Source organism: Sinohyriopsis cumingii, chromosome 13 (assembly GCF_028554795.1).
Source record: "Sinohyriopsis cumingii isolate HCF-2022 chromosome 13, ASM2855479v2, whole genome shotgun sequence".
Taxonomy (NCBI): domain Eukaryota; kingdom Metazoa; phylum Mollusca; class Bivalvia; order Unionida; family Unionidae; genus Sinohyriopsis; species Sinohyriopsis cumingii.
In genome coordinates this window covers 19,611,303-19,636,678 of record NC_142973.1, presented here as the reverse complement: position 1 = coordinate 19,636,678, position 25,376 = coordinate 19,611,303, and the positions used below count along the sequence as shown (strand labels likewise).

Here is a 25,376-nt window from a genome sequence, read left to right as displayed (position 1 = left end):
CGTTTTACAGTGTATATTTTGAATTACACAGCGGTGGTTGAAATACGAATATCCTATATCGAGAATCCCCAATTCACAAACTGTATGTAACTGTGATGAAAGTTCCATTTCATATGGCCAGTATTTAGATTTCACGTGCTGAATATAACAGCAATGAGAAGCAGCCTCCATGTTTAAAAATAACGCGGTCTGGTCACGAGAGCGACCTCTAGCGAAGAAATTCATAGTAATTCTCGACCTGTGAATGGTAACTTTCAAACTGTCAATGCGTGAAATGTAATGGCGCCTCATAATTGAATACACGAATGATACATCTTAATACTCGATATTATTTTGAATTGTTAAAATTTGGACTTTGTGTAATGTTACTTTTAACACCAACACATCATTTCACCATATAAAAATAACAATTCTGACAAGCACAATAAAATGTCCAATCACCGCTGTGTAATTCAACAGATATAATCTAAAACCTCAACATACGAAATGGAACTTTCAGCACAATCAATGTGATTCAACATGTTAAATTGAAACTCTCGACATATGACATTAAAATTTCAACAACCGCCATGTAATTAAGAATATGTTATAAAAAACCTCGACATTGGACTCCGAATTTTCAGACAGTGCAATGTATTCCCTAGATGAAATCTAAATACTCAGCACGTGAAATGGAACTTTCAATATAAACTCTTTGAACCAATACATAAATTAGAAATTCTCGACGCATGACATTGAAATTTCAACCACCTCCGTGCAATTCAGACGACACAATATTAAACCTCGAGAAAGAAAATATAACTTTCGATCACTACTGTTCAATTCAACAATACAATCTAAAATCTCGACCTAAAAAATGGAACTTTAAGGACAAGCATTTTTGATACAACACGTGAAACTGGAATTCGGGACATATGACCTGAAAATTTCAACGGCAACGTTCCGATTGTGCCATCTTTTGTCTGCTACGGCGCCTCATAGAGACGGACTGGTACCGTTTATATAGGTTACAGACATGTACTGATTTTTTGTGCTACGTTTTGTTTAGAAGTAACAGAGAACATAATTTGCAAGATTTGATTTCACAGAGGGAAGAAAAGAAACACAATACGTATCAAAGAAAGGCACTTTTAATCAATAAAGAAGACATGAGAAATACTTACAATAACAGTAAAAATTAAGAATAGAGGGTATCTATATTATATAATATCACTGATATAATTTGTTGATCACCAAGGATATATTTGACAGAATGAGAAACAAAATGATCTATCAGTGTTACTGCAGATTCAAAATTGAATGAATGCTTGAAACACACACAAACACACACACAATTCCAAAAGAAAAAATTGGGAACACACACACACACACACACATATTGCTTCGTCATACTGATTATCTCGGTGATGAACATTTTACAGAAATGTTCTCTTAATCATCCGGTGCATTTAGAAACACTGATCTTTGTTATATAATGTATAACTTCCATGTATACAATTTTAAATGACTCCTTTCTTTTCTAAAATAAAACTGAATCAGTTAATAACCCCAATTATCTTTTTAATAAACTAATTAATAAACACATACCACAACTGAAAACATTCTCACTGCATTCAGTAACAAAATAGGCTTATTGTTATTCAAAAAGTTCAAAACACAGCTGCTCGGATCATACTTAGAGTACCACGATCAGAGCACACCTCCCCGTTGCTCTGTACCATACACTGGCTATCCATTCGATCCAGAATCAAACACAAAATTTGTTCTCTGTGCTACATTTCACTGTCGGACTGAGTCCAACATACCTATCTGACCTCACCCATGTGTACACACCAGCAAGATACTTACGCTCCTCTTCTGACAATCGTATACTCATTATTCCCACTATGAAAACAAAGCCATATGGACAGCGTTCTTTTGCATACCAGGGCCCAGCAACGTGGAATGAATTGCCCACTGAACTTAGACACAAAGACACAGTGATCACATTCAAGAGGGCTCTCAAAACTCACTTATTTCGACTGCAAGAACAAACTTAAAGACCTAATAATGTTTCCTACCTGAAATATTCTCAGCATGTTTTTATTTTTTAAGTTTTTCTAATTTCGTGTTGTTTGTTTTTGTAATAATATTATTATGTTTCTTATCTTACAGGTGTTGTCTAATGTTGTACAGCGCTTAGAGCTTCTAAAGATTAGGCGCTATACAAAGTCCTCATTATTATTATTATTATTATTATTATTGTGAGAGTTCCGATTCTTTATTTTTTTCATAAAACCACAAAAAGTAAAGTATTGCGGAGATTAGTTTTTTTTTTTCTCTTGCAAGAACTGATATACGGTCAAATTTTGCGGAGATAGTAACAACCGATTTCAATTAAAAATAAGCAAATTATCCACTTACTTGTGCAAATAAATTCTGTTAATAAACACGAGATTCTTTCAAAAAAGTAAAAACAATGGTCAGTTATTAACTGGATAATAGATATACATATTCTTTCAATAACACACGCAACTCACCCACCAATTAAACTACATATAAGCTATCCATATCAATATATATATATATATATATATATATATATATATATATATATATATATATATATATATATATATATATATATATAATTAGAGTTTAAGATGAATCTTAACAATTAAGAAACTAAATGACACTAGTGGTATCGAGACAGATATTCTTAATGGACAAGATTTCTCTTAATAACTCAAACCAGCTTAGAGTTTCACCTACATTTTCTCAATATCACGTTTACGATTAGGTAGCTCGGCTGGGGTGTGGATTCAAGGGCGCCTGCAGCTTTATTTTCTGGGGATCGAGGCAAGCATGTAATGGTCAGCTATTAAGTTTTAAGAGTGTAGGCCAAAACGTGCCTAAAGGAGAAATCGGGGGTGGGTGGCTCCCATGTGTTGGTTATGAAACGGCCTGGTATCCTGGCATTCCATGATGCTCCGTACGCGATGCCAGGCACATACTGTTGAATGGCCGATACAGGTGTCGAAATTCAAAATGGCGAAAACTATACAAAAATGCATTGGCAATTAAAAAATAGCAATTTAATCAGTTCTTTCCATCTAGGACGCCACGGGGTTTTTCACTGCATTAGTCCCAACTATGTCAATTAAGAAGTAGCGAGAGTTTGTTTAAAGTACTGTCATTTTCAGCCGTTTTGCATAATTAGTGCGTGGGAAAGTGAGAGATTGCACAAATGTATGGTTGTGTACTGTGTCAGAGATGCTTTTTAAACTAAAGTTTTATCGATTTTTTTTAAACCGCTATGTTACCTTATGTTTAAACACTTTCGAATAAACCCACTCTCCTGTATTTTAAAATGCATGAATGGAACAGATAAGTCGAAACAGCATTTGTCAAACAAATCATAAATTTGATTCGCCGGAATTTTTTTCGCCGAAAGGAAACTACAATCTGTTTTGACAAGCTTGGTTATTTCTACGCTTGGACTGACCATCGGTTTGACCAAGGAGATCCGAATGGAAAAACAGTTCGAAGCATTCGCAACTTCTGTATATTCTTGTTTCGTAAATAACCGAGGTGGTCCGAACTGCAGCTTATGTTAGTTATTTGCATGCATTCGATGTATGATCTGGAGGATTCATCTCGAAGCTGGGAATGCAGGAGCACATAGGTTGTAACGAACCGTCCATGTAATTTTCAATGTTTATGTATATATGTGTGTGTGGGAAGGAAATGCCTTGGGAATTTATTTGGAACCTAGATATTTTGGGTTTCCTCTGACCTCGAGATAATGAATTTGAGCAACTAACATAATAGATATAATTAGTTCATTTTTCTCTATAAATCAGAGCAATAATATTTGTTTTGGGGCCATAAATATTTGTTCTTTTGAATTAAAAAATAACACAAAAAAAGAAAACAGGTAGCTGATTAGTTTCAAAATGTAGGCAAAACTCTATATAAAAAAACCCAAAAGCCCTAAATGGATAAAATTTTTTGGTAAAATCAAATTGTTGCAGTACTAGACTGAATGTCATACAATAGATGATAATGACGATGACGACGACTAAGATGATAACAACCATGATCGAGGTGGTGGTTGTGGTATTGAAGATAACGGGCAACAACGTGGATGATGATATTCATTACAAAAGATTACAATCAACAAATAACATATCTGATATGTTTGACATATGTTATAGCTATGGTAACAAGAATGGTTATAAATGGTGCTCGACGGCATGTCGTCAACACATAAACTTTCTTTGTAAACTGTTCGATCAAAACAGTGTTCTTTGTCATATATAGGATGCCGATGTTTGCAGCTCGGATGTACTTAGAATATTACAATGGTATAAACAGGTTGTTTCTATCGATCGATCGATCGATCGATCCATCGATCGATCGAGAGAGAGAGAGAGAGAGAGAGGTGGGTGGGTGGGTGGGTGAACGTATCGAAAAAAGAAATTAAATATAAAAAAGACATCATGAAATCCTGAATGCGGCAGCATGTGCAATGTGAGAGGCAGTACAATACAGATTAGTGGATCATTTATTATAAAATGATTGACCTTAGTTCAGGTGAGTAGGAAGTTTAATGACCAGTAGTCCAAGGATTGACCGATGCGTCTGCTGCTTCGTAAAGTTTCATATTTGCCAGAGCAAAGTTTAATAATTTTTTTATTACCTGATTTAGTGCATAACATCGAAACCACACTCATTTTTTATGATAGTATCCCTTGTAAACAACATCTCTCACATGAAATCCCTAATTTTGGTGTGATGAAAGGATAACTACTGATGGTAAACGATATAAAAAGGACAGAAAAATAGAAGTCTCGTGCCTTTTGCAAAATAGTTAAAATATGTTTAAATCAACGCTTGCAAGCATGCATCAGAAAGGCAAAAAGAAAGAAAATCATAATTTCATGCGAAACTTATATGATATGGAATATGGTTTTGGTACAACATTATTCAAATAAAATAGACAGTTAACCGCCAATTTGAATTTTGTGCTTGTTGGTTTTAATGGCATTTTAAATATTAATGGACACATCTTGCCAGGGAAAAGGAAGTGACGTGCATTTCCCAAGGGTACGTTGAGGCAGCTGGCCTGGGCGGGTATCAAACGGCGGCCATTTGATTTCTAGTCCAACGCTTTACGAACCAAGTTACAGCGTAAGTCGTGAATCATCTTCGTGAAAATAAACATTAGCTCTATTATTAAACACGCATGCCCAGACACTGCAGAAAAGTCAGAGACCTTAAAATCCTCAAATTTGATAGGCCTTACAATAATCAAATGGCATGAATATGAGAAATCAAAAGAAACATGTACGTATGCACATAAAAATAGATACCTAATTAGTCCAGGAAAAGCGGTTTATGTGTAAGTGCGCTAACAAGTTATCACAAACCAGTCTAGGTCTTAAGGAGAAATGAAACCTAAATAAACAGCGGGATAATCTAATGAGTTTATTTGACATATAAAGCGGTATAAACATGCCGTTCAAATTTCATTTGTTTGCTTCAAGTGCTTTTACGTGATCCTAACAAGTTCCTTAAGACAGATCGGTGGACATACGGACTGGAAACTAACTGGAGTTCAAATTGCCCCCCTCCCCTGCAAGCTTAAAGTGTATAAAACAAACAGGCACTGCTGACACGGAAGCATTGTATTATAGAAAGAATGAAATTTGATAAAAATTGTTGCACGCGACTTTGTTGCCAAGTATCTTTCATGTATTTTCTGACTTTAAAACCGTTTCCATTAAATGACACATAATATGATACACTAATTTTCTGTATCCCACACTTAAATTCATAATAAATTACACTAACTGGAGTACATATTATACAGTCTGAAGGGTCGTAATGACCTAACTTGCAATATAATGATAAAGCCGTGTAAGACAAAAAAAATCGTGAATCGCACAAAGATGTTCTTTTTAGCAAATTTGTAAGCCAAAACATTGGAATGAAATTATGCTAACGTGCAATAATGGGTAATCTTACAAGCAAAACTATATTAGAAAAAAAAAATGGGAGACTGTCTTTCTTAATATCGCGTTCTTTTGATCAGCTGGAGCCGCAGAACCTCATCTGGTCGGACGCGGATTCGTGGTCATCCCCCAAATCGTCCTTGGGAAAGGAACTTAGTTTTCATTTTCTCTGAATAATACAGTCAAATAAAGTACTGACAGTGTCGTTAAAAGCAACCAACCAATGTCTGATCCGGAGAACACTAAATATGATCTTATGTACTGGAGAAAAAAAAACCCGAGCCATCAAACTCTTCAAATGAAATCCAAATAATTTCTTCTTATTGGTTGAGCAGCATTTATACCAGCCACAACGTAATTATAAAAATCATTACATAGGATTGCCATGCTTTGCTATAAAGAGGAAATATGCTATAAACTGATATGAATTATATTTCAAAATATTACACCATGATGTGAATGTACAAGACTGTCATACGTGTGACATTTTGCAAGAGAGAAAAAACACAAATAAACACAAATTGAAATCAAAACGATAAAAAAGTTATCACATACTAATAAAGTGAGAAGCATTGCAATTTTTTTTCGGACTAAAATCATACACTGCTCACCGTGAGATTACAACTTGTGTACAATGCAATAAATCACATATAACACCAAAGAAAATTAAGTTCTCAGTCGCAAATAATTCTGTTCTCTTCGTGTTTCTACGGAAAGGAAAAGTACTGATCAGCTAGAAATATATTAAGTAACATTGCTACTGCCTTAGAAAATTGAAAGTAACTGACTCTGAAGGTTGATAAAAATATCATGATAATTCTTTCAACTTGCACATTTGGCGATGAGTGCATCATAATAGACAGCATTAATTAAAAATGGCTCTCTGTGCCACTAAACAGAGGACCATGTATTGGGAAAGCCAAGTCAGGAGAAGAGAGGCATTCTGGGGCCATGACTGCTTTAATCCAACGCCTTCAAGGTCGCATCAAGGGCAAGCGACTTCTAGTGTAAAGCAATGAAATTGATTGAAACTGGTCATAACCCTGTCAAAATGGAGCAGACGAGACAACAACTACATCTGCTTCCCTCCACCCCCCCCCCCAACAAACCACGTCTATATATAAGGAACAGTGTGTGTGTGTGTGTGTGTTGGATTTTTAACGTAGAATTTACAATTTTAGTCATATCGCTACGATGTCTGCACTGTGGCAGTTGATAGTGATGTCTAGCACTGGGGCAGACACGTGGCATCATGTCCCACCCATTCACATTGTCCCGACACCAGTCCAGCCAGTTCCAACACTAACCTCTTAATGCTGAGGGCCCAGCGAGGAAGCTGCTTGTACCATTTTTTTAAAAGTCTTTGGCATGAATCGAACCCGCCATCTCCCGCATCCGAGGTGGACGCTCTAACCTTTTTGGCCACCGGAGCAGTTTAAGGAACGGCTCAAATTAAATTACATCAGAATATGTTAAACTGTTCCTGAACGATCCATTTTCAAGGACCAAAAATATGTTTAAAATGAAATAGCCCTGATGAAACCCATGTAAGGTAATCTAGAGATAAGAACCAATGTTTTTACCGATTCCATCCGAATGTTCAATAGTTCTTTATCTATGCTGTGGAAAGCAAAATGCCACGTTTCGATGAAACAACAAGAATTGGCTCAGCATGGGGCATAACTTTGTCCACAATGGAATAAACGAGCCCAAAATACATAAAAAACTCATATACGTATACTAGTAAGTATCAGTACTAAATGGCGTTATTAGTCAGTATCCGCACTAACTGGCGTTATTAGTCAGTATCCGTACTAAATGGTGTTATGAGTCAGTATCCATACTAAATGGTGTTATGAGTCAGTATCCATACTAAATGGCGCTATTAGTCATTATCCGCACTAACTGGCGTTATTAGTTACTATCCGCACTAACTGCCGTTACTAGTCAGTGTCCGTACTAAATGGTGTTATGAGTCAGTATCCGTACTAAATGGTGTTATGAGTCAGTATCCATACTAAATGGTGTTATGAGTCAGTATCCATACTAAATGGCGTTATTAGCCAGTATTCGCACTAACTGGCGTTATTAGTCAGTATCCATACTAAATGGTGTTATGAGTCAGTATCCGTACTAAATGGTGGTATGAGTCAGTATCCATACTAAATGGTGTTATGAGTCAGTATCCGTACTAAATGGTTTTATGAGTCAGTATCCATACTAAATGGTGTTATAACATGCCGAACTGTTTAGATGTGCTCGTTAAAAGTAGCATATGTGATGATCATGCTAATTATCAAAGGGACATAACTCTACCCTGGGTGAAGTTGACGAGACAAAACCCCAGAACAGGCACATATAGGTCTGTGTTACAATATATACACCAAACTGCATCAGAATAGTAATGTTACTTAGCAATAAAGGTTACAATAATCTGCCACAGTGGAGATTTTGATGGAAAAGGGGCAATAACTCCACCGAAACTGGACCGGCAAAGGCCAAAATTTTGAAAGGTACATGTACATCAAAAAAAAAAATTACTTACCAATAGGCATCCATTTATGTGCAGTGTTGCGGAGCTTTGGTGATTTCAAGAAGTGCGAATAAACGTACAGAAGGAAAGGTAATTCCTATAGGGTTCCAGTATGTTTATGTGTGCGAATATACATAGAGTTGCTCATGACTGCACCGAGGGTGCTGATCAATCAAGAGCTGGCCTATCAAATAATATATGAAGCCAAGACAGGTAGCGGTTAAATACTCAGTACTGCCTATGCGGTACTGAGTTATACCCCTTGTCACATGCAAGGGTTTCATGGCGGCAATCAAGGACGGTGGTTTCACTCCAGGTTTTCCAACTTCCGACACTTGCAAGACAATATTATATCAACATCTGGGTTATCGAGAGCATATATTATAAGTTGGCAGAACTGGCTGTACCGTTGACATAAAATAAAAGAAGTATTTCAAACACTAAACGTTCAAAAGAATATAAGTTCCAGTGAGAATGTATTGTCGTTTACACTTGAAACTTGAATCCAGTAAAGCTTGATTAAAAAGGCTATGCAATTGCCTGTAGGTGCTTTAAGATAACTAAACGGGTCACAGTAATCCATTTTTACCAAGAGTGGATCACAAATATTGTTTCTCTCATTATTCAATATTTTAAAGTAAATTTCGTATATGAATGTCAGTAGCATGCTATTAAAACAGAAACTTTTACTTTTGTGATATGTAATCATAGATTGCTAGCAAATGGGGACTAAAACTTAACTGGGACTTTTATGGTAGGTAGCCGAGGCTTAGCTGGGAAACAAAAATTTATGTTGGACTTTCATGGTAGAAATGGAGACGATCGAATCGCCTCTACAATAAAAACTATTGCATAAGACACCAGTTACTATTTATGTGCTAAGCTGTATTTTGTTCTGATTAATACAAATTATACTTTTACAAAAACCGATGCATAATCTTGAATATAGCCTCCACCTTACTTATGAAATCATCAGTATAACAAAAATAAAGATCTGACAGAGTAAATATCACAATTCTTGAAAGAAAATGGAATGATCTAAGACAAATAATCTTCAATAATAAATCTGGATTTTCTAGGATGCGATCGCCATGTATCTTTTCCTATGCACACTCCATCTCCGCGCCACCATTTCTCAACATCTTTGTAGGAAGAAGGGGTTCTTGTGTCGTCATGCAGCATAGCGCACACTCGGCACCAGAAGTATGTATTGATCAGTCTTCCTGTACCTTTCCAGGCAAAATACTCATTGTACAAATCGTCGTTCTGGTCTAATTTATGGAGGTATTCAGCCAGTAGTTTTGGAGTTTCGAAGTCTTCGACGTGGATGTAGGAATGTGGTGGCGCTGATCTTGCATAGTCCTCGGGTGCGGCTCCCATCACGATTGGAATGATATCATTTCTGTGAAGGGAAAGAATCAAAGATAGAAACTTAATATATGCATCTTGATGTAAAAGAATAATCTCTTGAATAGACCATGAAGAGAACTTAAAAAATACATTCATGAAAAAATGTACTGTATCTATCCTGAACTTATACATAAGGGTTTGATCATTGTCTCCGGTAGATGAAACCATTCGGTTTACTCGGACTTTATTGCATATTGTGCCGAATTTTCGATAGGAGTAATTCGCCATTTTTTAAAATAAAAATTCTGAAAATCATGGGAATGCATTTTCTTATTCCTTTCATTATACTAATTTATCTCAAACAACAAGCGACGGTTTTTCCGAAGCATTATCATCGCTGAAGTTGAAGGAGTCGTGGAATAACTACTGAGTAAATTATCTCCTTAAATGAATGTCGATTTATAATCGGTTAATGACTGGTTTGTTTTAGATAATAAGGTTATGAACTATGTCTTCAGCTTTTGAAATAAATTATGAACTCTTTGTCCACAGTAGTTAAGTGGGATACTATAGGGACAATGGGACTTAGCATTAAAAAGACCCCTGGGACAATATAGGGACAATGGAAATTTAACATGGAGAAAAATCGTGGGTCACTTTAGGGACAATGGGAATTTAACATAGAGTTTGGGACTGTCTAGGGACAATGGGAATTTAACATGGGAATAGAGTTTGGGTTTGTCTAGGGACAAGGGGAATTGAATATGGGATTTTTTTAAAAAAATTTTTTTAAAAAGTTTTTTTAAATTTAAATTTAAATTTAAATTTAGAAAAGGGGTAAGCAATGGAAAGGCTATCTCTTTTCGAGAAATATGGCTGGCCCTGAAAAGGGCCTTTGGGTTAATATTAATATTAACATAGATGGCATCTGTCACATCTTCTTCTTCTTCTTCTTCTTAAACTCCTTCTAACTACCGGTCCATACACAAGTACCCTCTTGAGACATCCTTGTCTTTCTATGTAAACTCTCCTCATCCATTGACTAGTATCTGTCCTATCAACAACAGTCCACTTGGACCTGACATACATGAGCATGTCCGTCCTAAACATCATGGAAGACACAAGGGTGGATGACTCAACTGTGGTCCACATCTTGAAGCGACGAGAATAGGTGAATCAATGCAGTGAACTGTGCTTATTTATAGGTACAGGAAGGATTGAAACGGATTGAATTCATTCACCAATCCGAACACGCGTTACAAAATTCAGTCAGCTCGCATCCAATCCGAAGAGAGCAGTCTGTGACGTCACGTGGTCTATATAGATTCGTTAGCGCTTGTGTGCAGTCAATCTATGCGACAGTGATTCAACATGACGGAAACTCAGAAAACGATCCATTGGGGTGCACCAGCAGGGGAGACTGCCCAAGGGAACCCGGACTTACTTTCAGAAGAGGTACACTGGGATTTTGTGGATTTTCTTACCTCGCAAGAATTTGTTCCAGAACCTTCGTTACCTTCTTCATTACCGCAAGTGGAGAATTTTAGACAGAGACAGAAAGAAGAATTGGAGAAATTTATGCAACGACAAAAGGAAGCGGAACAAGCTTTTCTCCTACAGTAACAGCAACAGCAACAAGAAGAGGTAAGAAAAAAACAACAGCAACAACAGCAAGAAGAAGTAGCAGCAAAGAAACAAGAGGGTGAAAATCAAACGGCTACGGTACTGTTGGACATTTTAGCGGAGTTAAGAAGTCTGAAACAAATGTATCAGACTTCTTTATCACGACCGAAGAGAATACGACCTTCCCGAGCTAAACACGCCAACCCTGTGACTAAGCCTCTCGTACCACCCTTAGTGATTTCAACCCAATCATCAGAAGTAGGCCTTGGGCGTGGCAAAGGCTTAAGGCAGTTAAAGTTGATTGGTTAAACTCACTCCTACACCAAAATAAAAAGGCCCTTTTCAGGGCCACCCACATTTCTCGAAAAGAAATACAATTTCAATTTGCCAATAACTCAAAAATAAACCCCACCCATTTTACCCTTATAGTACGTGTCTGTGTATGAGTGCGTGAGTGTAGCTTCTTATTTTAAAATCAAAACTCAAAGACACTTACCTTATATCATTCATGTATTCTTTTATCCATTTTTTTACAATCCAATTCACAATTCACCACAGAACACTTTAATTAAAAGTTCATTGACTTCTTCTTTCTCCTTGTTTAGTCTCTCTGTTTTTTGAATTTCTTCACCGTTTTTATCTCATTTTCTTCCCTTCTTCTTTTCTTCTCCTGTTTCTTTGCTTCTTTTAAATAAAATTGTCTTCTTTCTTCCTCTTCTTCCTCTGAAGAATCCCTCTCTTCTTCCGAAGAATCCCTCTCTTCTTTTGAAGAATCCTTCTTTTCTTCTGACTCCTCTTGTTTCTTTTTTGGGCAATCTGGAGACCAATGTCCTTTTTCTTTACAATAATAACAGGTATCTTGACTTTTGTCTGTTTTAGTCCCTGTTTTTGTTCTTTTTTGACGGTCTGGACACTCTGAAGACCAATGCCCTTTCTTCTGACAGATATAGCAAGTATCTTGACTTTTATCTCGAAAGGAAGGAGAGTAGTCCGTCGGCTGGTCTGAAGAGAATTTTCTAATGACCCCTCGCAAAGCTCTGACGAAACGTTCCATCTGGGTAGTCTCTTCCGTCGTTGTGCTCAGCTTGAGAGTGAAATGAATAGTGAAAGGACAAGACACACACCCTTTTTATATACGCTGGTTTGCCAAGACTATAAATTAGTCTGTGGTGTTTAAACTTGAGTCATTTGACGTTTTGCACTCAAGATGAAACGATCCCATTCATTCGAGAAGAAAGAAGAAGAAGAAAGTAAGAGGCAGAAACGTGATCTATCGCCTCGTACCAGGGATGAAATCTTGGCACAAATTCATGCCAGTGATTTTGAAGAGGACATGAGTGAACCAGAATCCGAACCCTCTAAACCAAGTTCACCACCCTTAGTCAACCCTGAAAAGTACTATTCCATTCGAGAAACGGAAAAGCGCTCCTCTAGAAAATTTAGAACCACGGCTTACACCTACACGGTGAAGTTTAAAGATTTCAAGGCTGACGTACCCTTGGAGAAAGCAGAAGGGTTTATCACCGAGATGTGGGATTCTTTGCTCACCTCACTCAAGCGACAATGTCAACCCAAAGAAGACGATCGCTTGACACTATCCATAGATCACGACGGTTTGAAATCCCCTGTTTGGATCGAGTTTAGCAGACCTGCAGAACTAACCCCTTCCAAAGTCATGGACAAGATTCAACACGTACAACAATCTAATGACCAGTTTGACATCACCGATGGTAAAGCCACACTGAAAATGGCTCACGTCTCTCTTCCTCAAGGGACAGGACGCAAAAAGATGTTATTGGTGGACGACCTTCGCAACATTAAGCGTAGTCTTGTCCGAATTAACAACCCTCAAGACCAGATGTGCTTAGTCCGTGCCATCGTGGTGGGACGAACCTATGCCAACAAGAACGACACGGTAGAATGGAAAAGAACCTGGGAGAACATTCGAAAATCGAACCGAACCAAACAACAAAACGAAGCAGAACTCCTGTTGCAACAAGCTGGCCTGTCCAAAGACACACCCTGTGGCATTCCTGAGATGCAAAAATTGCAAGATGCCCTAGCTCCACGCTACACCTTGAAAGTGCACCCTCAAGAAATGCGCGGGTCTCTGTTGTTTCGAGGCCAAGACTTTAAGGACGGAAAATACATTCATGTCTATCATCACGATGACCATTTCGATACCGTTACCAGTATCACTGGATTCCTGGGATACGGTTATTATTGTGAGAAATGTGATTATGGTTATAACAATCGAGAGCAACACAAGCATTGTGGATTGAAATGCCCAGGATGTTTGGCCTCTCCACCCTGTCTGAGCGAAGAACCAGTGCCTTGTTCAACTTGTCTGCGTACGTTTGTCAGCCCTGCCTGTTACCAGCAACATCTGAAGACGCAAGGTTCACAGCAGAAATGTGCTTGTCAACTCTTGAGATTGTGCCCTACCTGTGGACAAGGCATACTTACCAACAATGCCAAGGCACACGTATGTCGAGGAAAGAAAAAATGTCACATTTGTCACCACATCGTGGACTTGGAACACGAATGCTACGTGCAAAAATACCAACCCCCACCAGAGAAAGAGGATGGGCACAAGAAGAAAGGCAATTTCATCTTTTTCGATTTCGAATGCATGCAAGAGACTGGCATTCACATCCCTAATTTCTGCGTGGCTCATCGAGCGTGCGAGAAGTGCATTCAAGAACCTATCTTCAGTCATTGCCCTCACTGCAGCAAGATTCCTGGAGGGCGTGAAAAAATTTTTCGGGGACCAAACACGTTAGCCGATTTTGCCCAATGGGTCTTAGACCCCATCGACAAGACGTGGAGCCAAGAGGACATCGAACGTTACGGAGATTGTCATCGTCATGCCACGGTGATGGCTCACAATTTCTTCGGATACGAAGGACAGTTTCTTTTGAGGTACTATACGGAACATGGCACCGAACGTCCTAAAGTGATTTTGAACGGAGCCAAAATCATTTTCATGCAAGTGGGACAAGTACAGTTTAAAGATTCGATGAGTTACTTGGCCATGCCTTTGAGCCGAATGCCTAAAACGTTTGGAATGACAGAAATGGCTAAAGGGTACTTTCCACACTTTTTCAATACGGAAGCCAATCAACATGCTGTTCTACCCCATTTGCCTGAGGCTCACTATTACGACCCCGACAACATGCGTACCGAACAACGAGAAGCTTTCAACGCTTCGTACCAGGCTCACGCCTCGGACCCTTTCGACTTTCAGGAAGAAATGTTAAAGTATTGTCGTTCCGACGTGGACATTTTACGGCGTTGCTGTGGAAAATTTCGAGAACTGTTCATGGAACACGGAGGGGTCGATCCTTTGAAAGAAGCTTGCACCATTGCCAAAGCGTGTTCCTTAGTGTACCGCCAACGATTCATGCCTGAAAACACCGTGGCTGTCATCAGTCCTCAAACGACCCACTATGTCAAGCGTCAATACTCGGTCAAAGCCCTACGTTGGTTACATTACTTGTGCGACAAGGAAGACAAATGGATTCAGCATGCCCGCAACGGAGGAGGCGAAAAGACCATCGGAACGTATTCGGTCGATGGCTGGGACTTAGAAAACCCCAAGATCGTGTACGAGTTTATCGGTTGCTTATTTCACGGATGTCCCGTCTGTTACCCTGACCGTGGCACTAAAAATCAGTTTTTGCAACGAACCATGGAAGACTTGTACCAGGACACTTGTCAGCGACGCCTAAAGTTAGAACAGCAAGGATACCAAGTGGTGGAAATGTGGGAACACGAGTACGATCACCGTTTGAAAACCGATCCCGAGTTTAAACGCCTCGTGGAAAGTTACCAGTTTATGGACCCGCTGAACCCGAGGGATAGTTTGTACGGAGGAAGGACCAATGCCACCTGTTTGCTGTACCAAGCCGACGAAGAGAAAGGAGAAGAAATCAAATACTTGGACGTGTGTTCGCTGTATCCCTACGTGTGCAAATATTGTCGCTTTCCTGTAGGGCACCCGCAATTGTTCACGGAACACATCGACCTGAAAAACATTCGACAATACGAAGGCTTGATCAAGTGTAAAGTTTTGCCTCCCACGAACCTATACCATCCCGTCTTACCTCACCATTGTCAAGGCAAACTGATGTTTCCCTTGTGCCGTACTTGTGCCGAAACGTGCAACCAGGACCAACCTTGCCATCACAGCCAGGAAGAACGTGCCTTGACGGGAACCTGGGTCAGCGTGGAATTGCCCAAGACGGAATATTTGACAGAACCTTCCCGCTACTTCCAGATGATTCACGACAAAACCAAATACATGAAACACGTGGACGTCGTTCGAGAGAATTTGATCTTGGTCAATTACGAAGAAGATCTGGACTTTGTACAAGACGACCCTTTTGGAAACGTCATCATTGCGGCTTACGTGACAGCTCATGCTTGCTTAAAATTGTACGAAGCTTTAGAACTGTTAGAAGAACGCGTCCTGTACTTTGACACGGACAGTTGCATTTACATCCATCACCCGATTCAACAGCACCCTGACATCGAAGGAGACCGTTTAGGAGCCTGGACAGACGAGCATCCCGACGACAAGATTCTAAGTTTCGTCAGTGGTGGTCCCAAAAATTACGGCTACGAATACCGGGACAAACAAGGAGAAGTGCACACGACGTGCAAAGTGAAAGGACTGACTCTGAATCATCGTACCAGTCGAGTGGTCAACTTTGGGGTATTGAAAGAAGCCTTGCAATCAGGAGAGGATGGAAACTTTAAAGTGACCACCTATCAACCGAACAAGATTGTACGTTTACCCACTCACCACATCGTCAGTCGACCCTTGGAAAAAGTCTATCAAATTGTATACCAGAAGCGAGTGCGACTTCCCAATCACTTCACCTTACCGTACGGTCACGTTGGTATTGGTCTGTATATGAAAAGGAACCCTAGGCAAGATCGATAGTTCATTGTTCATTGAAGTAACTTACCATGTCGTTGACGAAGAAGAAACCAGATTGGTTAGGAGTCAAATGTTGGACATCACCGAGACCAGGGTTTTGAGGCTTGGACACAAGAGGTGGCCCAGTATGCACGAGAGTTATTCAAGGAAAAAAGTTACTTTTCAACCTGTGTTAGTGACGGTGCCAGAAGAACCCGTCACCCAGGACAGGACTGTCCTGGACAGGCCTGAAAGACCCTTTCGGGAGGACACTTGTGTGACCTTACCCCTACTATAGAACTGGTTAGAGCTAAACCCAAAACATGTTGTACAGACACTTGTGTTTATTCCACGTTCATGGTTATCATGTGCCTTTTATTCTTGTACTTAAGCCTTTGGCTTTTATGCATTTTTGTCTTTCGTATTCATGTTTGAAACATTCAATAAACGTGTTCTGAAAAAGTATATAAACTCTTGTCTTGTTTGTTTTTCGTGTCACAAGTGACATTTCTCACACCATGGCTACCTCTGCTGTCTCTGCTCCCTCTTCCTCTACTGTCAAAGTCATCGACGAACACTTAGATCGTGCCAGTTGGGAGGCTTTGTATCTTCGTCATCCCTTTAACATGCTCATTGCTGGACCTAGCGGTTCAGGCAAAACCGAATTCGTCAAACGTTTGATCGAACATAAACATCATTTGATCGATCGACCCCCTCAACGAATCGTGTGGTGTTACAAAGAGTGGCAATCGGCGTACAGCCTCTTGCGAGAAAGTCAAGGCGATTCCATCGTGTTTGTGGAAGGCATTCCTAAAGAAGACGATGGCATCGTCTCTGACTCCCGTCTAACCCATTTGGTCATTTTCGACGACATGTTAGGAGAAGACGAAGAAGAAATTAAACTGTGGTTCACGCGCAAAGGGCATCACCGTAATGCCAGTGTCGTTTACATCACCCAAAATTTGTTTCAACAAAGTAAAGCCCATCGCACCATCAGTCTCAATGCGCATTACGTGGTCTTGTTTAAAAGCCCTCGAGATAAATCGCAAGTGCAAGTCTTAGCCAAACAGTTAGGAACGCCTTGGCTGACTCAGGCGTACGACGATGCCACTCAAACGCCACACGCCTATTTACTCGTCGATTTGAAACCTACGACCCCCGAGGATTTGCGATTTCGTACCCACTTGTTTCACCACTGGTGCCAAGACGGAGGGCCTGTCCTGTACACGTCTCCGTCCTCGACTTCATTTCACTCCCCATGAAAAAAATCTATAAAAACCTCAGACCCTTTTTCGTCTGTCTCACTCTCAGTGCGAACATGACGTCCCTTCAGTCGCATCTTCCCGTCAAATTGATTCGTGCCTTGTATGGCATCAGTCGAGAAAAAGATCCACAAACACGAGCTCGTGTCTTAGAAGCTAGTCTCAAAGAAGTCTTACGATGGTTCACGGTGACGGCACGTCAATTACTCCAAGGAATCATTCAGATTCCTCATCAAACCAAACGCTTTTTCGATCGAAACAAAGTCGCTTTGGTCCAACTGGCCGATCCCCGCATCGACACTCAAACCAAAAAACAAATCATTTTGAAACCTGGAGGGAGCGGTACTCTAGGAGGGGTCATCATTCGCTCACTCTTAAGATGGGATCCTAATGCCCCCAAAGTTATCCCCAAGACAAAAGTCCAACGAAGCCCCAAGAAGAAAAAGACCAGGTCCCCAAGGAGAACTTCTCCAGTGGCAGGACCCTCCTCTGACCAGACACCACCACCACCCCGGAAAAAGAAAAGAAGCCCCCAGAAAAAGAAAAGTCCACAGAAAACTATTCGCAAGAGAGGCACTTCGGCCAGGACGCAACCTTACACTCGCAAACCACGACCTGCCACGGCGGTGACTGCGTCTCCGGCAGCTTCACGTTTGTCCACTTCTCCGTTAATGACACCCAGAACTGAAGAGTACTTGGAGACGTTGATCACACCAAGAACTTCTCCGTTGATGACCCCCAAAAGAACTTCCCCAGTGGCAGGACCTTCCAATTTAGTGGCAGTGGCTGCTGCTCACAAAGTACCTTCTCCCAAAATCAAAGTTCAAGAAAGATCGGGCATGTTACAAAGTTTACTGGATTTGTCCAAGCAAGAACTGGCTCGATTTAGTCCGTTACGTACCCCTGCACGACGTGTCATGCCTGTCCTCAAACTGATACGACGTAAAGACAATCAGTGGCGACGCGTTCCAGTATAAAAAAGGCCTGTGACCAACTCGGGTATCAGTGTTTTTTTGGTGCTCCTGAAGACTCAAAGATGTCACCCTCCAGAAAACCCCAAGGAAAGAAAAGGAAAGGACTGCCACCACGTTTAGCCAAACATGGGGACATGTTATCTGTCCTGTCCAAAGCTTCTCCACCCCTACGAAAAAAACTCATTCAAACAGCCTCCAAAGAGGTCATCGATACCGTGTGCGAATGTTGTTTGAACGTTTTGAAAGGCACGATCCCTTTGTCCAAACACCAGAAACAATGCTTAGGCAAACATCGTCACGTTCTTCGCCAAATGGTTCAAAAGAAAATTCCCATTCGTCAAAAAAAGAAGATGTTAGTGCAACGTGGAGGTATTTTACCTCTCTTGTTAGGCCCCATACTGAAAGGAGTCTTGGGAACCATGTTGGGAGGACTGGTGGGAGCAAGACAAAAAGGCCTCGGAAGTTCCAAGATCTCAGAATCGACCCCTGACAACCCCATGGAAGGACGAAAACTAGCTTTAGTGCCTTACAAACGATGGATGGAATACCATCGGTGGCAAGAACAACACACCCCGCATTTACCTCCCAATCCCCATTTGAGCGAGATGTCCCAGTTACAACACGAATTGCAGTCCTTAATGGATCGCCAAGATTTGTCCGAAACAGAAAAATCGCAAAAGTACGGTCAACTCTTGCAACGACTGCAACTCTTTCACCAGAAAGCTTTAGACGAAACAGCTCTACCCACTCTGAAAGATTTTAAGACCTTGATGAAAAGTCCAGCACCATCACCAGTACCAGTACCAGTACCAGTACCACCAGTACCCGTGACCAAGACAGAAAAAGGAGAAGAAGAGGAAGGGTTTCAAACTCCACCAGAAAAAGTACGCAAGTTAACAACGCCACCTACCTCCAGAATTGGATGGATTAAAAAGATGATGGCCACCCCTTCTTCATCACAAAAGAAAAAGAAAGTGAAGACAGAAGTGAAGACAGAAGTGAAACAAGAACCGATATCCCCCGCTCAGACATCCTTCTCCTCTTCCACACCTATTGCTGGCCGCACACGCAAAGCATTGCAATCCAAGAAAATACCCCAAGAGAAAAAGAGTAGCATCCTCCAAGAGTGGGTGTCTTATTAACACACCAACCAACACAAAAAATGGAAAAAGTCTTAGCCAGCATTTACTACGATCCCTCCCATCCTGCAGGTTACGCAGGAGTTCAAAAATTGTATCGTGCTGCCAAAACGCGACTGAAAAGTCTCCGTTTACCTCAAGTGCAACGATGGTTACAAGAACAAGCTACCTACACTTTACACAAACCCATTCGACGCAAGTTTGCCAGAAGTCGCACCCGAGTGGAAGGCATCGATCATCAATGGCAAGCCGATTTAGCCGATGTCTCTCATTTGGTCAGCTACAATCGTGGCTACAAATATTTGTTTTGTGTCATCGACGTCTTTTCCAAATTTGCCTGGGTCGTACCCTTGACTTCCAAATCGAGCAGCGAGTTAGTGCGAGCCCTGCAACGGGTGTTGAAACAAAGCGGTCGTCACCCTCTTCGATGGCAAACGGACAAAGGCACCGAATTTCTGAACCAAGCTTTCCAAAAAGAATTAAAGAAACGTGACATTCATTTTTTTACCACCGAGAATCCCGAAACCAAAGCTAGCATCGTGGAACGTTTTCAACGCACTTTGAAAGAACGCATGTGGAAATATTTTACGCATCACCACACTCTGAAGTACATCGACATCTTACCGCACCTGGTGCAAGCGTACAACCAATCTTACCATCGAAGCATCGGATGTGCCCCGCAAGACGTGACTCCCGACAACGAAGTGTTGGTGTTTGAGCGCCTGTTTGGTACGTCCCCGACGAGGGCTGTCCCCGAGAAAAGTGGAATGTTGGCCGTAGGAGATTGGGTGCGCATTGGCAAAACCAAACGCACTTTCGACAAAGGTTACTTACCTAACTGGACGACCGAATTGTTTCGCGTCACTGGACGAGTGCATGGCCGTCATCCTGCCGTCTATAAATTGGAAGACATGAACGGAGAAGTGCTCAAAGGAACGTTTTATTTGCCCGAGTTACAACGTGTCACCAAAAAAGAAGACGACGTGTACGACATCGAAAGCATTCTCGAACGCAGAACCCGTAAAGTGGGCAAACGACGTATCAAAGAAGTCAAAGTACGTTGGAAAGGATATCCCCCCAGTTTCGATTCTTGGATCGACGCTTCGCAAGTCATCGACTATAAAAAGAAGTGACCATCATGCCCTTTCACACAGCAGACGTAGCTACGTCGACCACTCCTCCTTCACCTAGTTCTTCTGTGGAAGATTTACAAAAACAACCCTTGTGGGTGTGGTGTGGAGAACGTGTGCCTAAAACGCAAATCGTCTTTTTCTGCCAAATCTTCGTGGTGTATTGTGTCATCGGGGCAGCCATCGCCAATTTGAGTTTGCAACAAGGAGACAAACAATTGTGGACCATTTTATTGAGCAGTTGCATCGGTTACCTGCTTCCTAATCCCTCCCTGAAATTCACCTCGAACGGGAACCCCGGGAACCTTGTGTCCAGTGCCAGTGCCAGTCACCACTTCAATCACAACCAGAACCCCATTTTAGAAGGAGACACGCCTCTGACGTCCACTAACCCCTCGGACAGCCACAGAACTCTGGAATTATGAGTCACCAAAACCAATTTTACTTAACCTTACCCAGTGACAGTTCCATGGAGGTGTTTCCCAAGAACACGTTGTGCTGTTACACGGCCAAATTACCTCAAGCCATCCCCTTAGATCACGAAGCCCATTGGGAAGTGGCTTTAGTAGAAATGATTCACCCGACCCAAGTCCTCAATGTCCTTCCCAATCAAAATTTTTTTGATGTGGAAGTTCATGACGAACAATTGCAACAGTGGATGGATAGCAATGTCAAATATGACAAGAAAACCCGTACACAAAAGTACACCACCTATCACTTGTTCATTTCCCCAGGCTATTATTTTAGTGGTCAACATTTGGTCAGTACCATAGCCTCCAGGTTTAATGCCGTGTTTCTGAAAGCTTTGGAGCATGTTAACAAAAGTGTCACCATGGAGTACCACAAAACAGCTCGTCGCTTCTTGATAAAATTTGAACGGAGTAAAATCCTGTCCATTTTATTTTGTCCTGAATTGTATGACATGTTGGGCGGAGACATGAACCTGAGAATGAGCATGATGAAGAAAAGCGAATTACCCATCGTTTACGACAACGAGTCTTTTAGCAAGTTATTTCGTGCCCCGGTAGAACTGAACCAAGGACTGAATTTGATGTTTGTGTACTCCGATGTGGTGGAGTATAACGTGGTGGGACACACCTCCGTACCGTTACTGCGTGTCATTCCTTTCAAAGTGGATTCTGCCACGAACACTGACGAGGAAGGTGGAAACACTTACCACGTCCACCGCGAATTTGTACATCCTCACTATTTGCCTGTCAGTAAGTCGTATTTGGACACGGTCAACATTACTATAAAAGGAGATTTGGGACAAAATATTCCATTCACCAAAGGAAAAGTCACGGTGAAACTCCATTTTCGAAAACGGTTTTCTCACGATTCGTAAGTCATGTATCCAGTGTACCGAGGGGTTGCTCGACAGCGAGGACACGGTTTAGGAGATATGTTAAAATCGGCCTTTCGTTCGGTGGCTCCGGTGTTGAAACCGATGGTGACACGCGGATTGCACGCCTTGAAAGATGCGGCACTGACGCAAGGCAAAGAATTTCTCCAAAATGTCATCATCGACAAACAAAACCCTAAAGAAGCCTTCATGAGGGCAGGCAAAAATGTCTTGCTGCAAACGGGCAAAGACATTTTAGGCCAACGAGAAACACCTATAAATGCCCTGCACGCTACCGAGTCAGGCATTCAGCAAGGACAAGGCAGAAAGAGACGACGAAGAAAACACCCTTTCACCAGACTTCAAGCGAGAAAGGCCAAGAAAAGAAGAACCGTTCGAGACTTAGACGTTTTCGATTATTGAGAAAAGAGACAAAAAAAAAATGATGCACCGAGAATCTTGCGCTTGTTCCAAGACGGAACTGGATCTGTTTGCCATGCCCCCCACGATGATGACGATGCAAGAATCCCAGTGGGTGGAATTTCACCCCGTTTCCTCACTGACCGATTCCGCTCCCATCGAGTTTGAAATCAAAGGACAGCCCGAAGATTACATCGATCTGAATAGCAGTTACTTGTACCTGAAAGTCAAAATTCTAGATAAGACTGGAGGTGCTATAGACGATGAAGCAGTAGCTCCCGTCAACAATTTCATGCATTCCTTGTTCAGTGGAGTGGACTTGTACTTGAATAACAAAGTGGTCAGTAGCAACATGGATACTTACCCTTATCGTGCCTACCTGGAAAATCTCTTGACGTACGGAATAGATGCCAAGAACACTCATCTCAATGCCTGTGTGGTATGGGAAGCTGACGAACCTACCAAGTTTGAAATATTGGAAACTGATGAAAAGAAAGACAACAATGATGGATTTGTAGAACGAAGAAAGAGAATCACGGGAGCCGACACAAGTTTAGAACTGATGGATCGTTTGCATTTGGACATGTGGTTGCAAGAAAAGTATTTGCTGAACGGGGTGGATGTCCGTCTGAGACTGAATCGTAGCAGTGCCGCTTTCCATTTGATGGCTGATAGTGACGGTTACAAAACCAAAATCCTAGAAGCCAGACTCTACGTACGCCGTGTGGAAGTGTTACCTAAAGTGGGAAACGACATCAGTCAGACGTTGAGCAGAACGACCGCCAAGTATCCCATACGACGCGTGAAAGTGAAAACCTTCACCATTCCCAAGGGACAGCGATCCATGATCGAAGATCATCTGTTCCAAGGACAGTTACCCAAACGTTTGATCGTTGGTATCGTCGAGAATACAGCCTTCAACGGAGCTGCCGAAAAAAATCCTTTCTACTTTCAACACTTTGGCGTGTCCAAAATCGAAGTCAGTCGCGATGGCAAGACCTTGTGTACCCGACCTTTCGAACCTGACTTTACCAAGAAGAATTACTTGAGATCGTACTTGTCCCTGTACGAAGCCACCGGACAGTTAGGAACCAATACCAGTCACGGTATTACGTACGAGGATTATGCAGGAGGCTACGCTTTGTGGGCTTTCGATTTCACTCCGGACCAAGGCAGCGACGAGGGACATTTCCACCCTATAAAATCCGGCCAGATTCGTGTGGAAATTCAGTTTAAAGACCGAGACCCTGATGAAACGGTGAACGTCATCCTGTATGCAGAATTCGATAATACCATAGAAATCAACAGTTTGAGAGAAGTCATCCTAGATTACTAGAAACCATGGAAGACTGTTATCCCTCTTTACCTAGTGGAGAAACTTTTAGTGTTGCATTGTTGTTAAAAAATGTTAGAGTTGTTGTTTAGTGTTAAGTGATTTTGAATAAAAAATGTTGTGTTTTGAAAAAAATGCCTTTGTCTTTTGTTTAGCTATAAGAATGTTGGATTGATGCTCTTTCATTTCTTACTATCCCTCTCATGACACTCACTAAACGTTGTGACTCAAAAACCGTGTGGGGGATGTTTTCCTTCACGTCCGCGCTTTGACTTTAAGAACCGGGTTGTTTCCAGTCTAACCATCCATTGTCGACTCATCCTCCTAAGAAGATGTGCTCCAAACTAGCTAAACTCAACGAAGCCTACGTGAATTTGCATAGGGTCAGACACAGTCTGATACCGAAGCCAGAAGAAATAGAGAATGTGAGAATGTTAAAAATCACTGAAGACCTGATAGAAGAGCTCTTCAGAGAAGAAATGAACAGGGAGAAAGAAGAATGGACAGAGAAGTACAGACTTCAGAGACAGCAGCAACAGCAGCAACAACAGCAGCAGCAGCAGCAACCTGAACCTGACAGAGGCTTTGTCGATTGCCGTATCGACACCAAAGAGTTCTTCTTTTCTTTCCGAAGAAGCATACCTATCGCCAGAAAGTCTATCCTCAGAGGACATCGCATTCTTAGAAACTAAAAAAAGAATGCCATAGCAAACAAACAAAAACAGCCCTTTTCAGGGCTACCCCAATACTCTAGAAAAGAAATAACGATCGATTTGCCAATGTGTGTAGGTAGAGTAGTGTGAAAATAAACACTAACTCTTTTTTAAAAAATGTGAGGGTATGTGTTTGTGTGTTAGTAAGTGCTTAAGTAAGTTGGTATGAATAGTAGATTAAAATCATGTTTTTTTGGTGTTTGAGGTGTATATTTGGAGTTAGATTGGATTGCTTTGCGTATGTGGATAGTCTATTGAAGTGATTTATAAAAAATTTTAAAATAGTGATGGGTAGCATAAAAAAGTGAGTGAGTGTTTCTTTTAGGTCCGCGCGTTGTTGTTTTTGGTCATGATGTAGGTAACATCAATTTTATGTTTTTTTAGGGGGATGTTTTCCTTCACGTCCGCGCTTTCACTATAAATTGAAACTCGCTGGGCAGTCTAGCTACCCTTGTTGATTGATCAACACCAAAAATGAACACGAGACTGTCTAAACTGTTGGAACTTCATGTGCATCTGGAATATGCCAGGCGCCTGTTGAATGAACTGGCCGCGGAAGCCATTGTGGAGGAGGGAAGGATAAGAGAGGAGGAGGACAGAAGAAAAAAAGAAGAGGAGGAGAGAAGATATAAAGAAG

At 41.1% G+C, this 25,376-nt stretch overlaps 1 protein-coding gene across 4 annotated transcripts in view; it reads right to left on the bottom strand.

The window, feature by feature from the left end:
* Positions 1–1,114: 1,114 nt before the first annotated feature.
* LOC149785011 (core alpha-(1,3)-fucosyltransferase-like) overlaps positions 1,115–25,376 on the bottom strand; it is a 110,008-nt gene continuing 85,746 nt past the window's right edge. For all 4 annotated transcript variants that reach the window (XM_089978705.1, XM_089978706.1, XM_089978709.1 and 1 more), the window contains one exon: positions 1,115–9,931. In XM_089978705.1, the coding sequence (XP_089834831.1) occupies positions 9,568–9,931 (364 nt within the window). In that variant the 3' untranslated portion in view covers positions 1,115–9,567. The remainder of the gene's footprint in view (positions 9,932–25,376) is intronic.